At 37.7% G+C, this 14,918-nt stretch overlaps 1 protein-coding gene across 1 annotated transcript in view; it reads left to right on the top strand.

Moving 5' to 3' along the window:
- DNAH8 (dynein axonemal heavy chain 8) overlaps positions 1–14,918 on the top strand; it is a 577,557-nt gene that overhangs the window by 531,255 nt on the left and 31,384 nt on the right. The window contains exons 80-84 of the mRNA XM_074949111.1: positions 1,438–1,556; positions 5,122–5,324; positions 6,598–6,671; positions 8,030–8,182; positions 8,550–8,705. Coding sequence (XP_074805212.1) covers positions 1,438–1,556; positions 5,122–5,324; positions 6,598–6,671; positions 8,030–8,182; positions 8,550–8,705 — 705 coding nt within the window. The remainder of the gene's footprint in view (positions 1–1,437; positions 1,557–5,121; positions 5,325–6,597; positions 6,672–8,029; positions 8,183–8,549; positions 8,706–14,918) is intronic.

Genomic DNA, 14,918 nt, shown 5'->3' on the forward strand with positions numbered 1-14,918 from the left:
TTGGCCCATAGTGGCACATGTGACAGTTTTAGCTATTATCTCTTAGTATTTTATTATTAAGAGAGACATATCAATTATAATACTCTTCTTCCTCCATGCTTGTAGCGTAGAATCAGCCTGCTGAACAGATGAACTTCCTAGCTTCCTACATAGAATATAATTCTCTGTTTGGGTAGTAATCTATTCTAAAACAAATTATTTGAAGACTATACCTTAATATCACAATATTTTATTGTAATATCTTAATATTAGATTATCACAGTGATCCTTTCTAGCCCTGCAATCCATTAATATTACAGTATACGATTTGGGAATCTGTCTATACAATTTATGAATTCTGGTTGACATTATGAAGTTATCATGAGTTACTATCAAAACTGCTGTATCATGAATGTCTCTCTCTCTGTATGTGTATCTACTATGCCTTACCTGCCTGAAAAGCATGTCTTCCTCACACTGAGAATGATAGGAAAGTATTTAACTTTAAACAATTGTGCTTTGACCACAGTAGTTATTTGAAAGAGTAACTGCATCCAAATGGAAAAGATACTTCCTCCTTGTCTGAAGGGAGAGGGGAAGAGGAGAGCAGTAGAAAGTTACCAAAAGACAGAATAAAAGAAGCCAGGTGTTAGAAGGAGGCACATAAACTAGGGAAATACACAAGAACAGGGAGCATTAGAGGTTTTGGCCCTTTTGTCTCTAACTCAAGAGGAGAGAGAAGCACTGCAGCATGTAAGGGCCTACATATGGCAGGGACTTTGCCTTCCTTCCTAAGCCAAGATGCTCTCCCAAGGGACACTGCAGTTAAGATGTTCATTGTTTTCTAAATGTTCTGTATTCTCTTGTGCTCAAAAGAGAAATTATGTTAAAATCCTGTGCAAAATATGTATGTGTTATCTGCTTCACAGTTACTACAAAAGTCTCGTGAGAGAGTTAAACAGTAAACAAGAAAATTCACACCTTGAGATGGAGTTCTGTGAGAGGGTGTGTTTAAAATATGGGAGAGTCCGAAGGGTCACCATTGTGTCCAGGGGCTTGGCAGCTGAACAGCAGATTCCAGTTCTCACCTTGGGGTGATAGATAAAGGGTCTGTGCCCCAAGAATGTGTCTAGGGTCCCCAAGATAGGGGTAGTGGCTGGATTCCATTCATGCCTTGTAGGTTTAAAATATCTAGTGATCCAGGGACCCAGAGGCTTGTATTCCCCTCACAGCAGTTTGGTGGATGGTCAGCCAGGGTATGCTCAAACAGATCTGTCACCAACATCTTAATATCACAATACATATATCTCCAGAAGTGCTACAGACATATATATGACATATATTCTACTTAGCATAATAATATGAAGGATATTATTAAAACATAACTTTCTAAAATTACTGTGTACATTTTCTTATGGGCAAAGTTTATTTATGTGTTTACTTATGTAATAAATTTAGATATCCCGTAATGAGAAGGGGTGGAAAAGTTGGTTTGATAAAGATGCTCCTGAAGAAGAAGTTATTCCTGATGGATACAATGACTCACTAGATACCTGTCGCAAACTTTTGCTTATCAGGTGAGAATCATCATAGATTTTGGAGCACTGTTCATTACTGAGATAAGTTTCTTATTGCAGAAAATATCGAAGTGTATCATTGTGCTGTAGTTAATAGAATATGCACTGTATAATGTTTCTATATATGGTATGCAGTAATATTTAACTATTAAGATTCACTGACTTTACAGCCACTCACTGAAAAAGGAAACTCTTTGTTTGGAATCATCTACTAGTATATAGTTAATAGTTTTCCAGAAAATACCTTTCTTCAACTTTACCTTCAATATTAAGGAAGGATCACTGTGCTAAACAGCAATAGGAAGAGAATTCTAGAGCTGGAGAGTACAGCTTATGGAACCCCCCCCCAAAAAAAAATTATTGAAAATGTTAAAATAATTTTCATTGTATATATTTTCAAAATGAAAATTTTTTTTATTTTTGTGGAAATTATCATAATTTTTATTTTTATTTTTTGTTTTCAAAATAACTAATTTTCAAAAATGAAGGGTTTTTTGTTTTTAAAAAGAGATGGGGTTATTAAAAATACCATTATCTGACTACATTGATTAATCAAAACTGCCGATACAAAACATAAACCTAAAAAATAGGGTGGATTGCTTTAAATAAAAGTAATTGAAATCACCAATTTTAATCATGATTTAAATCAGAAAGCAGGAAATCTTGATATAAATAATCGATTTTAATCGTGTTTTGTATTTGTACTTTTTAGTTATTTTTCTAAAGAAAGGTTGATCTCATTAGTTGGTAAGTATTAGAACGTGTTATATTCAAATAAACACAGCCTTTACATTAAATTTTAGTCCTTTTTTGGTAACCAAGGGGATACAATTTATGTATAGACATCTATTTAAGCAATTAGGATCTTAATGTTTATGGTGAATGTTTAGTGGTGAATGATGTACTTCGTATTTACAAAATAATTTTATGTGTATTGTGTCAAGAGCTATTTGGATGGAAATTTAAATTCAATTAAAATGCACTAAAACAGCATTTTAATTGTTTTTAGTTTATAAAACTACCTTAAAAGTGCTGGATACACAAGAAAAAACTTTATCTAAACATTTATCAAAACATGTTTTACATTTAAAATTAACTGATTTATTAAACAAAGGAAGAATTATCGGTAGTTAATTAATCAAACTGATTGTTTCTGATCATCATGTCCTTCAAGATTTTAGAAGGACAGTAGATCTCAACCTCTCACATCTAGTGTGATTAATAGATTGAAAGAGGAAAATAAGCTTTCCTGAGTTTTTTCAACTCCAAATTGGTTTTGTAACTTTGAATGAACTAATTATTGAACGGAATTAGCTGAATAAACTGAATGAAAAAAATACTCTCTGTACCTGCAGAAGAGGCTATTATTGACAAAAGCTGGGTTTAGCACTTCAGCAAACTGGTTCCAGGTGCTTTAAAACTGGGCAGCAAATATGTACTGCTTAATATTATTTTTAATTTAATTTAAATTATTTTAATATATTAGAATAAGCTTAGGCCTTAATATAGTTTGTCAGTTTCATATTTAATTTTAAGTAGGTTTAGTTTTTAAAAATAAAACCATATTTAATTTAAATTAAAAAAAAGATTTAATTTTTTTAAATCTGTTTTTTCTAAAATAATTAATTTGTATCTATCCTATTAAGAAAGAAAGATTGCAACTCAACTCAAAAAATGAAAGGTACAGTGGTAATAAAAGAAGGATTCAGTGAGCAACTCTGTTAAGTTTTATGTACTATTTTATTTGTTCAAAGCACCATATTCCCATTGGCATCAGTTATAGCTGGGAGTGTTCAGCACTTGTGCTCAAGTTGGGCACCCAGAAAATGAACTAACATTTACTGACCACCTGTGAAAAGTTTGGATTAAGTGACTTGTCTTGTAGTACATCGGAGCTCTGTGGCTAAGGGAGGGATAGTATCCATTTCTCTGGGGCAGTATTCAGGTGCTTTAACAATGAATCCAGCCTTTCTCTACATACAATCCACTGCCTCATTCAATACATGCCTTCCAACTTTTGCAGCAGATGGGGCAGGGATCTTATAAACAACAGCATTAATTACACAACCTCTATTCACCCCCAGAGACGGTCCATCCTGTGCAGTGAAGGAGGCAGGGGTGCTGTGGAAAAATAGTATGTGACCATCTAATTGAAGATTGTATCATAATGCATGTGCACAAGGGGCCAAATTAAAGTTGCTCAGGCAACAAACTCTAACAAATCCCTATTGAGCATATGCAAACTTTTTTCAAAGGCTTATACAGTAGAACCTCAGAGTTATGAACACATCGGGAATGGAGGTTGTTCGTAACTCTGAAGTGTTCGTAACTCTGAACAAAACATTATGGTTGTTCTTTCAAAAGTTTACAACTGAACATTGACTTAATACAGCTTTGAAACTTTACTATGCAGAAGAAAATTGCTGCTTTTAACCATCTTAATTTAAATGAAAAAAGCACAGAATGTTTCCTTACCTTGTCAAATCTTTTTTTGAACATTCCCTTTATTTTTTTAGTAGTTTACGTTTAACACAGAACTGCACTGTATTTGCTTTTTTTGTTTTTCGTCTCTGCTGCTGCCTGACTCCATATTTCTGGTTTCAAATGAGGTGTGTGGTTCACCGGTCAATTTGTAACTCTGGTGTTCATAACTCTGAGATCTACTGTAACTTGGCCAGATTAGGATGCTTTTTTTTTTGAGAACAGTAAAAAGCACCTCTGACACAAATAGAAGCTGCTCTACTAAATGTCAAAGCATGCAGGCACTTCAGTTTCTCAGTTAAACAGTTTTAAGATTTGTTTTAATATGAGCAAAACAACTTATTTTCCCCTAATTGTGTTCTTGGACATGGCTGAACTGCTTTTGCTGAAACTTTCAAAAAAAAAAAAAAAAAGTCAGCCTGAGACAGGTACCCAGAATGGAAAATTTCAGTCCATACAGTTAAAGCGTGCAAAGTTATGAGCAACTGAAAACAGGGTCTTAGAATGGAAAGTGGACAACCGTAAGTGTAAGCAGCACTGCCAGCTGTGCCCTGTATAAAAACGTATACATTAAGTAGTATTATATATTATGTAGTATGAGTCTCTACACAATTAAAGTTGCGTTTCTCATTATTAGCGAGTTCTTGACACAGCTGTAGTTTCACAACTGAACCAATCCAACTGATATAGCGTGTAGTAACATGGCTTCAGTATATCTAGTCTGTTTACTATGAATGGAGCAGTGCTCTCTAGTATATCACATTTCTTGTTCCACTTGAACATTGAGGAACTTGTAAATGCAAGTTTAATTGGGGGGGGGGGTGCTAAAAAAAATTTTTTTTACTAATGACTCCTCTGTCGCTGAGTTTGAAAACTTAACCATTTTTAAGGTCTATTAAAGAGAAATAGTTCAAAGTATTTTGGAATAGAATATTTTAAGTTATTTTATTGTCAATGTTTCCTTAACATGTTTTGTCTCCTATATAATCTCACAGTCTCAAATTTCCCTCCATAACCTTGAAATGAAATAAAATAAAGGAAAGAGATACTGAATTTGTAGCTCACTACATATGTGTATTCCCAGGTCTTGGTGCCCAGATCGCACCCTTTCCCAAGCCAGAAAGTATATTGCTGATTCGCTGGAAGAGAAATATACAGAACCAGTCATTTTAAATTTAGAGAAGACTTGGGAAGAAAGTGAGACACGAACACCCCTTATCTGCTTCTTGTCTATGGGGTCTGACCCAACTATTCAGATTGATGCCTTGGCAAGGAAACTTAAACTGGGTATGAACATAGTTATTCATTCTCATCATAAAAAGGAAATATAACTTTGGGGATTTTATTCTAGAAAACTGCTTTGTTAAACCTGCCTTACCATTAGTTGTCCCTGAACTTTCTCCTAGAGATGGAGAAAGAAAGTAATCAATACTTTAAATAAATACTGCAGTGCTGAAGATCATTCTTCAGTAATATGTTCTCAATGTTTACATTGCTTATTAGTTATCTTCCTTCCAATCCATGACATTATTCATTCTTTAATTGTAAGTATTTATGATAGATACCTACTCTGTCTTATGGCTTGTCTACGCAGGATGTTACTGCGCAGCAAACCAGGGTGTGAATGTACATTGCATTAGCTTGATTGCATGATGCAGTAACATCCTGTGTGGACACGGCTGTAGTGCACTTTGATGTCCTATCATTTCAAACAGCAGTATATTAAAGCACGCTATACAGAACTTTTAGTGCGCAATAGCAGTTTCTACACAGGACATTACTGTGTGGCAAGCTAGTGCTCTGTAGATTCACACCTTGGCTTGCTGCGCAGTAACATTGCATGTAGACAAGCCCTTGAGTTTTGCACAGCTGAGAGTGCTGTCTCTTGATTGTACAATTCTAAATATTTCTTGCTGCAGATAGCAAGATAATCCGCCATTTGTTTATTTTCATGAAATTATTTCTGTAACAAAAAGGTACTTTAAAAAAAATTCTAGACTTTGTGCATAGATTGTGTCTACAATATGTGTGATATTGTACATACAAATTGAGTAGTTGCATGGACAAGTGGTTAAATACATTTATGCTAATTAGTCACATTAGAATGTGCAGTTACTTGATTTGTGTGGACAGTTGTAATTTTGCCTGCAAATCTGGTTGCTAGTTGCACATCTAAACTTCTTGAAAATCTTGCTTTGCATGTAATTAGGAGAAACTATTGTGTTCAAATTCCCATTGACAACAGTAATATGAGCCATATTTATTCCATTATAAATACATAGTATGTCTGTTAAATATACAGTTTCAAGTGCTTCATTAGACTTTTAATATTTATAGAAAATTATGCTCATATTGAGAAATAATTAAATATTGAAGGCATACGAACTGAATAAACAGGAACAAAATGTATATATTTGTATGTTAAAATAGTGCTCCATTCCATTTTTCAGGAGTTTTTCCCAATATCACTTTGAACTAATAATTTTAATTTCACTTGTTCTTAGCTGAAGAAGCTAACATATATACATTAATTAACAACATGGTGTTCCATCTGTTGTAGAATGTAGGACTATCTCTATGGGTCAGGGACAAGAAGTTCATGCACGCAAGCTAACTCAGATGTCAATGCAGCAGGTATGAAAGAACACTGAAATGCCAGTTAAGGTTCTGTGTTGCTTTTTCATGCACTTTATACCCGTACCCTTGTATCCTACAGTTTCTGTGTAAAATTGACTCTGGGTTTTACATGCTCATCTCAAGGTCAGAAATATTTAAAAGTCCCACATCAGTTTAGTGTATTTATATCCAATGCTGAAAACGCAGTGCAGCACTAGATACAGAAAATCAGCAATAGCAATAGAAAACTTCTGAAAATCAAACCGGTTTTATCTAGGGAAGGGACCATCTTTTGTGTGTGTGTTTGTATAGTGCCTAGCACAGTGAAGTCCTGGACCATGACTTGGGGTACTAGATGCTACAGTAATACAAATAATAATAATAATTTAGAAGAGTGACAGAGTTTAATTAAGCATCTCCCTCCCAAACTAGTAGAGACTTCTTAAAAGAAAAGAAATATATTTAATTATTTTCACTGTATTTCAGTTGGCCAAAATATATGAAATGGTGATAGAAATATTTTAATTAAATTTATTCATCAAATGTTCATTTGTATGTAAATGAACTAACACAAAATAGCAACTGTAACATTATAAATTACAATAAAACCTATGTAGGTCACTGGAATTAATTTAATAATCTCAGATATTTGTATTAGGCTTCTTTTTCTTCTTAACAAATAACACAGCTGAGGCTGAAAAGACTGATTATTTTAATTCACAAATAGAAGAAATTCATTCCTGTGTAGATGGCCAACCCTTGAAATACAGCTTATGTGGTACTTAAGGGATCCATAGGATTTGGGCAACCTTCTGCACAAGGCTGAATTTCACCCAAATGTTCTTATTGGAGATTAATTTAGGTTATCAGTGAAAATGTTTAATCTTCCCTCATCCTCTCTACAGTAACATTAGACTCTTTAACTTACAGATAATTAAAAAGAAAAGATGTGTGTGTTGGGTTTCAACTGGAATATTTTCACTCTTTGGAGACTTTTTGAACTGATAATGCAGTTGAGCCAATAGAAATTTCTCTGGGTTAAGGAATGCCGGGTTTGGCTTTCTGTTATTTACTTTTGCCACTTGATGGCACTGCTACTTTACTTTTACATTGTGTCCAGTTATTTTGTTTTCTGTCTGAACTATAGCATATGAAAATAACTTCAAATGTATTTTTGCTAGCTGTTACATCTATGTCAATATCCAAATGAAATGATACTGTGTAGCCAAAAAACATACCAAACCTCCACAAACTCAGAGTAATTAGATGTATGTGACCAAATCTGATTCTAACGTAAACATGGTGTTTTTTCTTTTTTTAAAAATCACAAGATGGTTTACTGACTAAAAATTATTTCATAAATTATTTTTATACAGGGGGGCTGGGTGTTACTTCAAAACTGTCACCTAGGCCTGGATTTCATGGATGAACTACTGGAAACAGTTATTACTGCTGAGATTCCTGATGAGACCTTTCGAGTTTGGATAACCACTGAGCCACATGACAAGTTCCCAATTACACTGCTACAGGTTTGTTCAATACTTAGTTAGACCTAATATCATTAAGTGAATTTATCTAAATTAGGTATATGAAAATGAAATAATTAGTCAAACAAAATTTGAAGCTAAAAATATGGCACTGGAATGGAAGTTATGTTGCAAAATCTGAAGCATTCTCAAAAGTCACATGTTAACATTTTGAAAATACTGTACATCCTAGGACTTTAATTTACTGGTTCCAATATACATTCATTTTGTGTAGTTTCTGATCAGCTGAACTCAGCTACACATGTCTTGATTCTATGACTCATAACTTTACAAGTTGCAACATTTTAGATAGACCCTTGTTTTATTTTAAGAAAGTAAATCTAATTGTTTCACCATTTTTACATGACAGATTTCTATAAAGTTCACAAATGAACCTCCCCAGGGTGTACGTGCAGGTTTGAAAAGAACGTTTTCAGGAATTAATCAAGACCTGCTAGATGTCAGCAATATGCCTATGTGGAAACCTCTGCTTTACACTGTAGCTTTCCTACATTCCACTGTCCAGGTATTTCATATAGGTTTTGCATTCAACTTCATGTTAAGTGGAGTCTTTTTCACTGGGGTTCCTGATAAAAAGTAGATATTTGTATCTTTATTGTAATATGAAAGTCTCTTATTTCATGTTCCATGTGCATCCATTTTGCAGGACTGGGGACTCCTTTTCAGATGTACCTTACTGATTTAGTCTCTTTTAAGATGCAGGCAGATTTTATATTCTGAGAATTTAAAACCTTTTTTGCTTTTATTAATGTCAATAGACATTTTCCTCCATTGACTTCAGTGTGAGCAGAACTCAGCCCATGTTGTGTAATTTAAAGATATAGTAGTTGTGAGATTTATATTCTAACGTTTTTCACTTTCTGAGTATAGATCCTTTTATCCACAGATCTCAAAGAACTTTATAAACATGAATTAAACCTTAAGGTCTCTTTTGAAGGCTCATCTACACTTACAGTGCTGCAGCGGTGGAGCTGCTCTGGTGCAGCTGCACCTCTCTACCGTTTAGTGAAGACTCTACCCATTGGTATAGGTACTCCACCACCCTGATAGGCGGTAGCTATGTTGAAGGGAGAAGCCCTCCCGTGGACATAGTGCTGTCTACACTGGGAGTTATGTTGGTGTAACTGCATCCTTCAGGGGTGTGGATTTTCCACACCCCTGAACTACATAGTTATACCAACATAAGTTTGTAGTGTAGAACACAGCTAAGCTGCTGATATTCTTGCTGTGGCACATGGACGCAGTTTTTAAAGGTCCCACCCAGGGAGGCAGGTTTATGCACATATTTGCTCCTCACTCCTCTTCCAGCTCATATGAACGCTGAGTGAGCAAGCTATGCTGCATGCTGCCCCATGGAGATACTGTACCTGTAGTGCTGGAGTATCCCAGGCCTATTCAGCCAGTGGAGCGGGAACTTTTGGTAATACTGTAGCTATTCATCCATCCAGATGAGGTATTTAAAGAGTGTCAGTCACCATACTTATATAGGCACTGGTCTGTATTTAAACTCACTATCCCCTGATCCCACAACGGTTCCATAGATAAGTATACTGTACTCAGTAATTCAGGAAAATTTACAAAGAACCAGTATACTAAATCTTAAAGTATTATGGGTTAATACTGCCTTATTTCCTCATAGTAAATAATATCTGACTTAAGAAGAATAGAAGGAAAATTGTTTGCAACCCCAATTGTTCATTGAAGTTATTTGCGTATTTCACAGTTTCAGTGGTATCTAACTGTTCTTTCAGTCCTTAATTCAAATCATAGAATCATAGAATCATAGAATATCAGGGTTGGAAGGGACCCCAGAAGGTCATCTAGTCCAACCCCCTGCTCGAAGCAGGACCAATTCCCAGTTAAATCATCCCAGCCAGGGCTTTGTCAAGCCTGACCTTAAAAACCTCTAAGGAAGGAGATTCTACCACCTCCCTAGGTAACGCATTCCAGTGTTTCACCACCCTCTTAGTGAAAAAGTTTTTCCTAATATCCAATCTAAACCTCCCCCATTGCAACTTGAGACCATTACTCCTCGTTCTGTCATCTGCTACCATTGAGAACAGTCTAGAGCCATCCTCTTTGGAACCCCCTTTCAGGTAGTTGAAAGCAGCTATCAAATCCCCCCTCATTCTTCTCTTCTGCAGACTAAACAATCCCAGCTCCCTCAGCCTCTCCTCATAAGTCATGTGCTCTAGACCCCTAATCATTTTTGTTGCCCTTCCTTGCAACCTGTCCTTGCAACCTAAAACACAGGGCAAATTCTGCTCTAAGTTACACTGCGTAAATCTGGAGTGACTCTAGTCAATGGACTCATTCTAGATTTACTGAAAGTAGAATTGTAAACAACTATGGAAACCCTTTTTGTGAGGCTTCAACACAAATGTTGATTAGATTAAAATGTGAACATTTTCTCCACAAAACTCCTTTAATTGTTAATATTAAAAATAAGTTTTCAAAAGTGAAACCTCTGAAAGTCACATATATACAATATCAGGATAAAAGAAAATGACTTCTTCTTGCCTGTCAGTTTTTTCAATAAATAGGATTATTTCAAATGAAAGTCTATCACCAAATTATGTGATTTCTAAGACATTCAGAAAAAGCATTAGTCGTTTTAAATAAATCATAACTCAGTAAACAAAAGCATAACTTAAACTTGACTGCTTAATTACGTAACTAATTATGCTGAAAAATGCAGCTATATTTTTTAATAGATTGTCAAACCCCCACCCCCACAAGTTCAGTTTGGTGTTTTGACTTTTCTGGTGCACGTTTCCTCTTCTGCATCTTAAAACAGAAGGTATCCTGACAGACAGTATATCTCCACCTATTAGGAAGCAAGTAGGCAAAAAGAACTGTCAGCCATTGCAAATAAGGATCAACCTTTCAATGTTCTTTCTCCTCAATATTTTGCTCTTTCACATGGAAGCATAGATCAAGTATCTTAGTCCTCCAGTTTTAAGCCTCTCTTTTTCTGTTGCATCGCTTCTCTCCTCATTCATTACTCTCAGGCTAATGCCCCCAACCTGTGGAATTCAGAAGCAGTCCAGTGCTGCTGCGAGAGGCACCAAGATTTTCATTGTCTTTGGGGAACATGAAGTTTTTCACTTGCTGTGGCCCAGCCAGTACAAGGAAGTCGCTCAGGCTACTGCTCAAATGGGTCCACAGTCCTGGATCATCTAGACTTAAGGAACTAAACTCAGCAGCAGCTGTTTCTTGCGCCTCCACCACACTCTTCTCTGATCTACACGCTTTTCTTCAGGAATGTGCATGGTTACATCCATTTGAGATGGAGATATGGATGCTGCAGTAGCTGCCAGGTCACCTGCACTCTGACTAACCAGAAAATCAGGCATCTCCTCACCACTCACATCCTCACTGGAGCCGGAAGGCTCACCGTGAACATTTGTATCTATGTATATCAGGAGAGCTCCTTCCTGCTTAGCTAGAAAAGCTTCTTTCTTTTTCTGAATGCTTTCTTGCTTTCTTTCTTTTTCTGAATGCTGCCCCAGAGGGGCATTTTCTTCTTTCACTCATGACTTCTGTTCTGTGCCAGCTATAGTGGCTCTCAACATTCAGTTGAAGGAGACAAATAAGCAGCTTGGTAGCAGGGCCTGAATGAGGGAAGATATCAGTGTCTTAAGGGCCTAACTGGCTCCTACTACTTCAGTTGACTGCCTGTTCTCCTCAAGTGGGTTCAGGGATGCAGCAAGAAACAGGAAGCTCCCTGAGAAGCTGGTGTTAATCAGTCCAGGCTCCTGGGGGTGCTAGAGAGGTACCTCCTCTCTCTCCCTGCAGCTCCTGCTGCTTTCTGTTATTCCCTCTCGCCTTTTTTCCTGCCTGCCTGTTATGTCTCTTGTGCCCTCCTTCCTCCAGCACAGCACTCCACCATCTCTGTGCACCTAGAGCAGAGAGAATACATATGCACCAGCAGCAGACACAATTTTCTACACTCTGGGTTGTAGTGGCACCCCCCCACAGTCTGGCACCTGAGACGGCCACCTCAGTTCGCCTCATGGTAAGGCCAGCCCTGTCTTTCAATGAAAGTAGCCTTTTTGGTAATGATCATCTCTGTGAGGAGGGGTAGAATTGTGAGCCCTGATAGCTGACCCCATTATACAGTCTTTTACAAAGATCTTACATCCAAAATTTCTGACTTAAGTAGTCTCTCACTTCCACATCAATCAGGCAATACACTTACCAACTTTCTTTCCTAAGCCCCCCATGCTCATAAAGATGAGGAGATGCTCCATACCTGGGATGTCAGGAGAGCCTTAGCTTTTCACTTGGACAGGACTAACACTTTTAGGTCATCCTCACAATTGTTCATGGCAGTTGAGGACAGGATGAAGGATATTCCAGTCTCAACTCAGAGAATTTCATCATGGATTTCCTCCTGCATATATTTTTGCTACGACATTGCCAACACCACTCTGACAGAGTGGTAGGACATTTGTAGAACTGCAATTGGTCATCAGTACATACCTTTGCATCTCATTATGCCATGTCTGAATCTACAGATGACGCCAGATTTGGATGTGTAGTCCTTCAGTCATTGTTCAGTTAAAATCCAATCCCACCTCTGGATTGGACTGCTTGTGATGCACCTGAAGTGCATGTGCAATCTCTCAAAAGAAGAAAAAGTGGTTACTAATCTGTTCCATACCTTTTGTTCTTCCAGATGTGTTGTCCATGTCCATTCCATGACTCACCTTCCTTCCCCTCTATATTGGGGTCTGTCCAGAAGTAGAAACTATGGATGTCAGCGTGGCTTCACCCTTTATACCATTGCTCGGCAGCAGAGAGTGCAGTACTGCTAAGGGGAAAATCTCTGACTCTGGTGCACTGGGCATGCACGTACATGAACTGGAATGGACATAGAATCATAGAATATTAGGGTTGGAAGAGACCTCAGGAAGTCATCTAGTCCAATCCCCTGCTCAAAGCAGGACCAACAGCAACTAAATCATCCCAGCCAAGGCTTTGTCAAGCCGGGCCTTAAAAACCTCTAAGGATGGAGATTCCACCACCTCCCTAGGTAACCCATTCCAGTGCTTCACCACCCTTCTAGTGAAATAGTGTCTCCTAATATCCAACCTAGACCTCCCCCACTGCAACTTGAGACCATTGCTTCTTGTTCTATCATCTGCCACCACTGAGAAAAGCCTAGCTCCATCCTCTTTGAACCCCCTTCAGGTAGTTGAAGGCTGCTATCAAATCGCTCCTCACTCTTCTCTTCTGCAGACTAAATAACCCCAGTTCCCTCAGGCTCGCCTCGTAAGTCATGTGCCCGAGGCCCCTAATAATTTTTGTTGCCCTCCACTGGACTCTCTCCAATTTGTCCACATCCATTCTGCAGTGGGGGGACCAAAACTGGAACAATACTCCAGGTGTGGCCTCACCAGTGCCGAATAGAGGGGAATAATCACTTCCCTCTATCTGCTGGCAATGCTCCTACTAATACAGCCCAATATACTATTGGCCTTCTTGGCAACGAGGGCACACTGCTGACTCATATCCAGCTTCTCGTCCACTGTAATCCCCAGGTCCTTTTCTGCATGTGCGACAAATCTTGAAGAACAGTTACAGAACAGTTAGTGACCATTTTTTCCATGTGTGTCTGAAATGTGCAGGGTCAGACTTCCAGCCAAAGACCCAGCCAGCAGCAAGGTCTAATAAGGCAGATAAACTTTCTTTTTATCACAAATATGCTGTCTCCCTACAAACCCACTGTGTCAGTTGCTTCCTTTTCCACAGCCACTGTGTGTGTCCTCTAGATCAGTGCTTCTCAAGCTATCTGATTTGGGGGACCGGCATTTTTTTTTCCAATGTACGAGAAGACCGGCAGCCGATGGCTCACGGACCGGCATCGGTCTGCGGACCACCACTTTGAGTAGCACTGCTCTAGATTCAGCTATTGCTTCCGCATGCCACTCTCAGCCATCTGACAGTGTCCCTGCTTGCTTTTTTTTTTTTTTTTTTTTTTGCCTTCTTAGATCTGGTATTGGTAGGCTGCCTCAACAAGGCCCTCAGGCCACAGAGGCTAGTCTCCCTCTAAATGTCGTAAGAAAACTAGTGACAGAAGGATGGAAAGAGCCATGATTGGACAGTTGATGAGCTGTAACTTCTGGTTTTCTGCTCAATTCTGTTCATTTTCTTATCGCATCCTCCCACCATTCCCCAATCTATTTGTTTTGACCTCCTGTTGCATCTTCTCTGTTATTTAGATTGTGAGCTCTCTGGGGCAGGGATTGTCTTCTTTATTACGTGTCTGTATAGTGCTTGGTACAGTGAGGCCCTGATCCTTGATTAGAATCCCGAGGTATTATGATAATACAAATAATAATAGTATTATAATAATAACAAGGTATTTCATTTAGGGGGTAGAGAGTCCAGAACATCTCTAAAGCTTCTTTGTCATTTGGTTGAGAAGGCACTGACCATGCAGAAGAAAATTTAAATAAATACATAAATAAATAAATAAATTCATGCCATTTTAACTAATGATTTTGTAGCTGATGTTACAAATACTGTGGACATTTCAAAAAAATTTGTAAGCGGCCTGATCCAACTCCCATTCCAATCCGCTGGAGTCTTTTCATTTATTTTAAGGGAGTTGAATCAGACCCACCATTTGTGTCCAGTGAAGTGGTGGCTCACATAATTCTCTGGCTTTCCCAATGGATTGTCAAGTTTCAGAATAAAGAAAAGGTTCTCT

This window comes from Natator depressus, chromosome 3, assembly GCF_965152275.1.
Source record: "Natator depressus isolate rNatDep1 chromosome 3, rNatDep2.hap1, whole genome shotgun sequence".
Taxonomy (NCBI): domain Eukaryota; kingdom Metazoa; phylum Chordata; order Testudines; family Cheloniidae; genus Natator; species Natator depressus.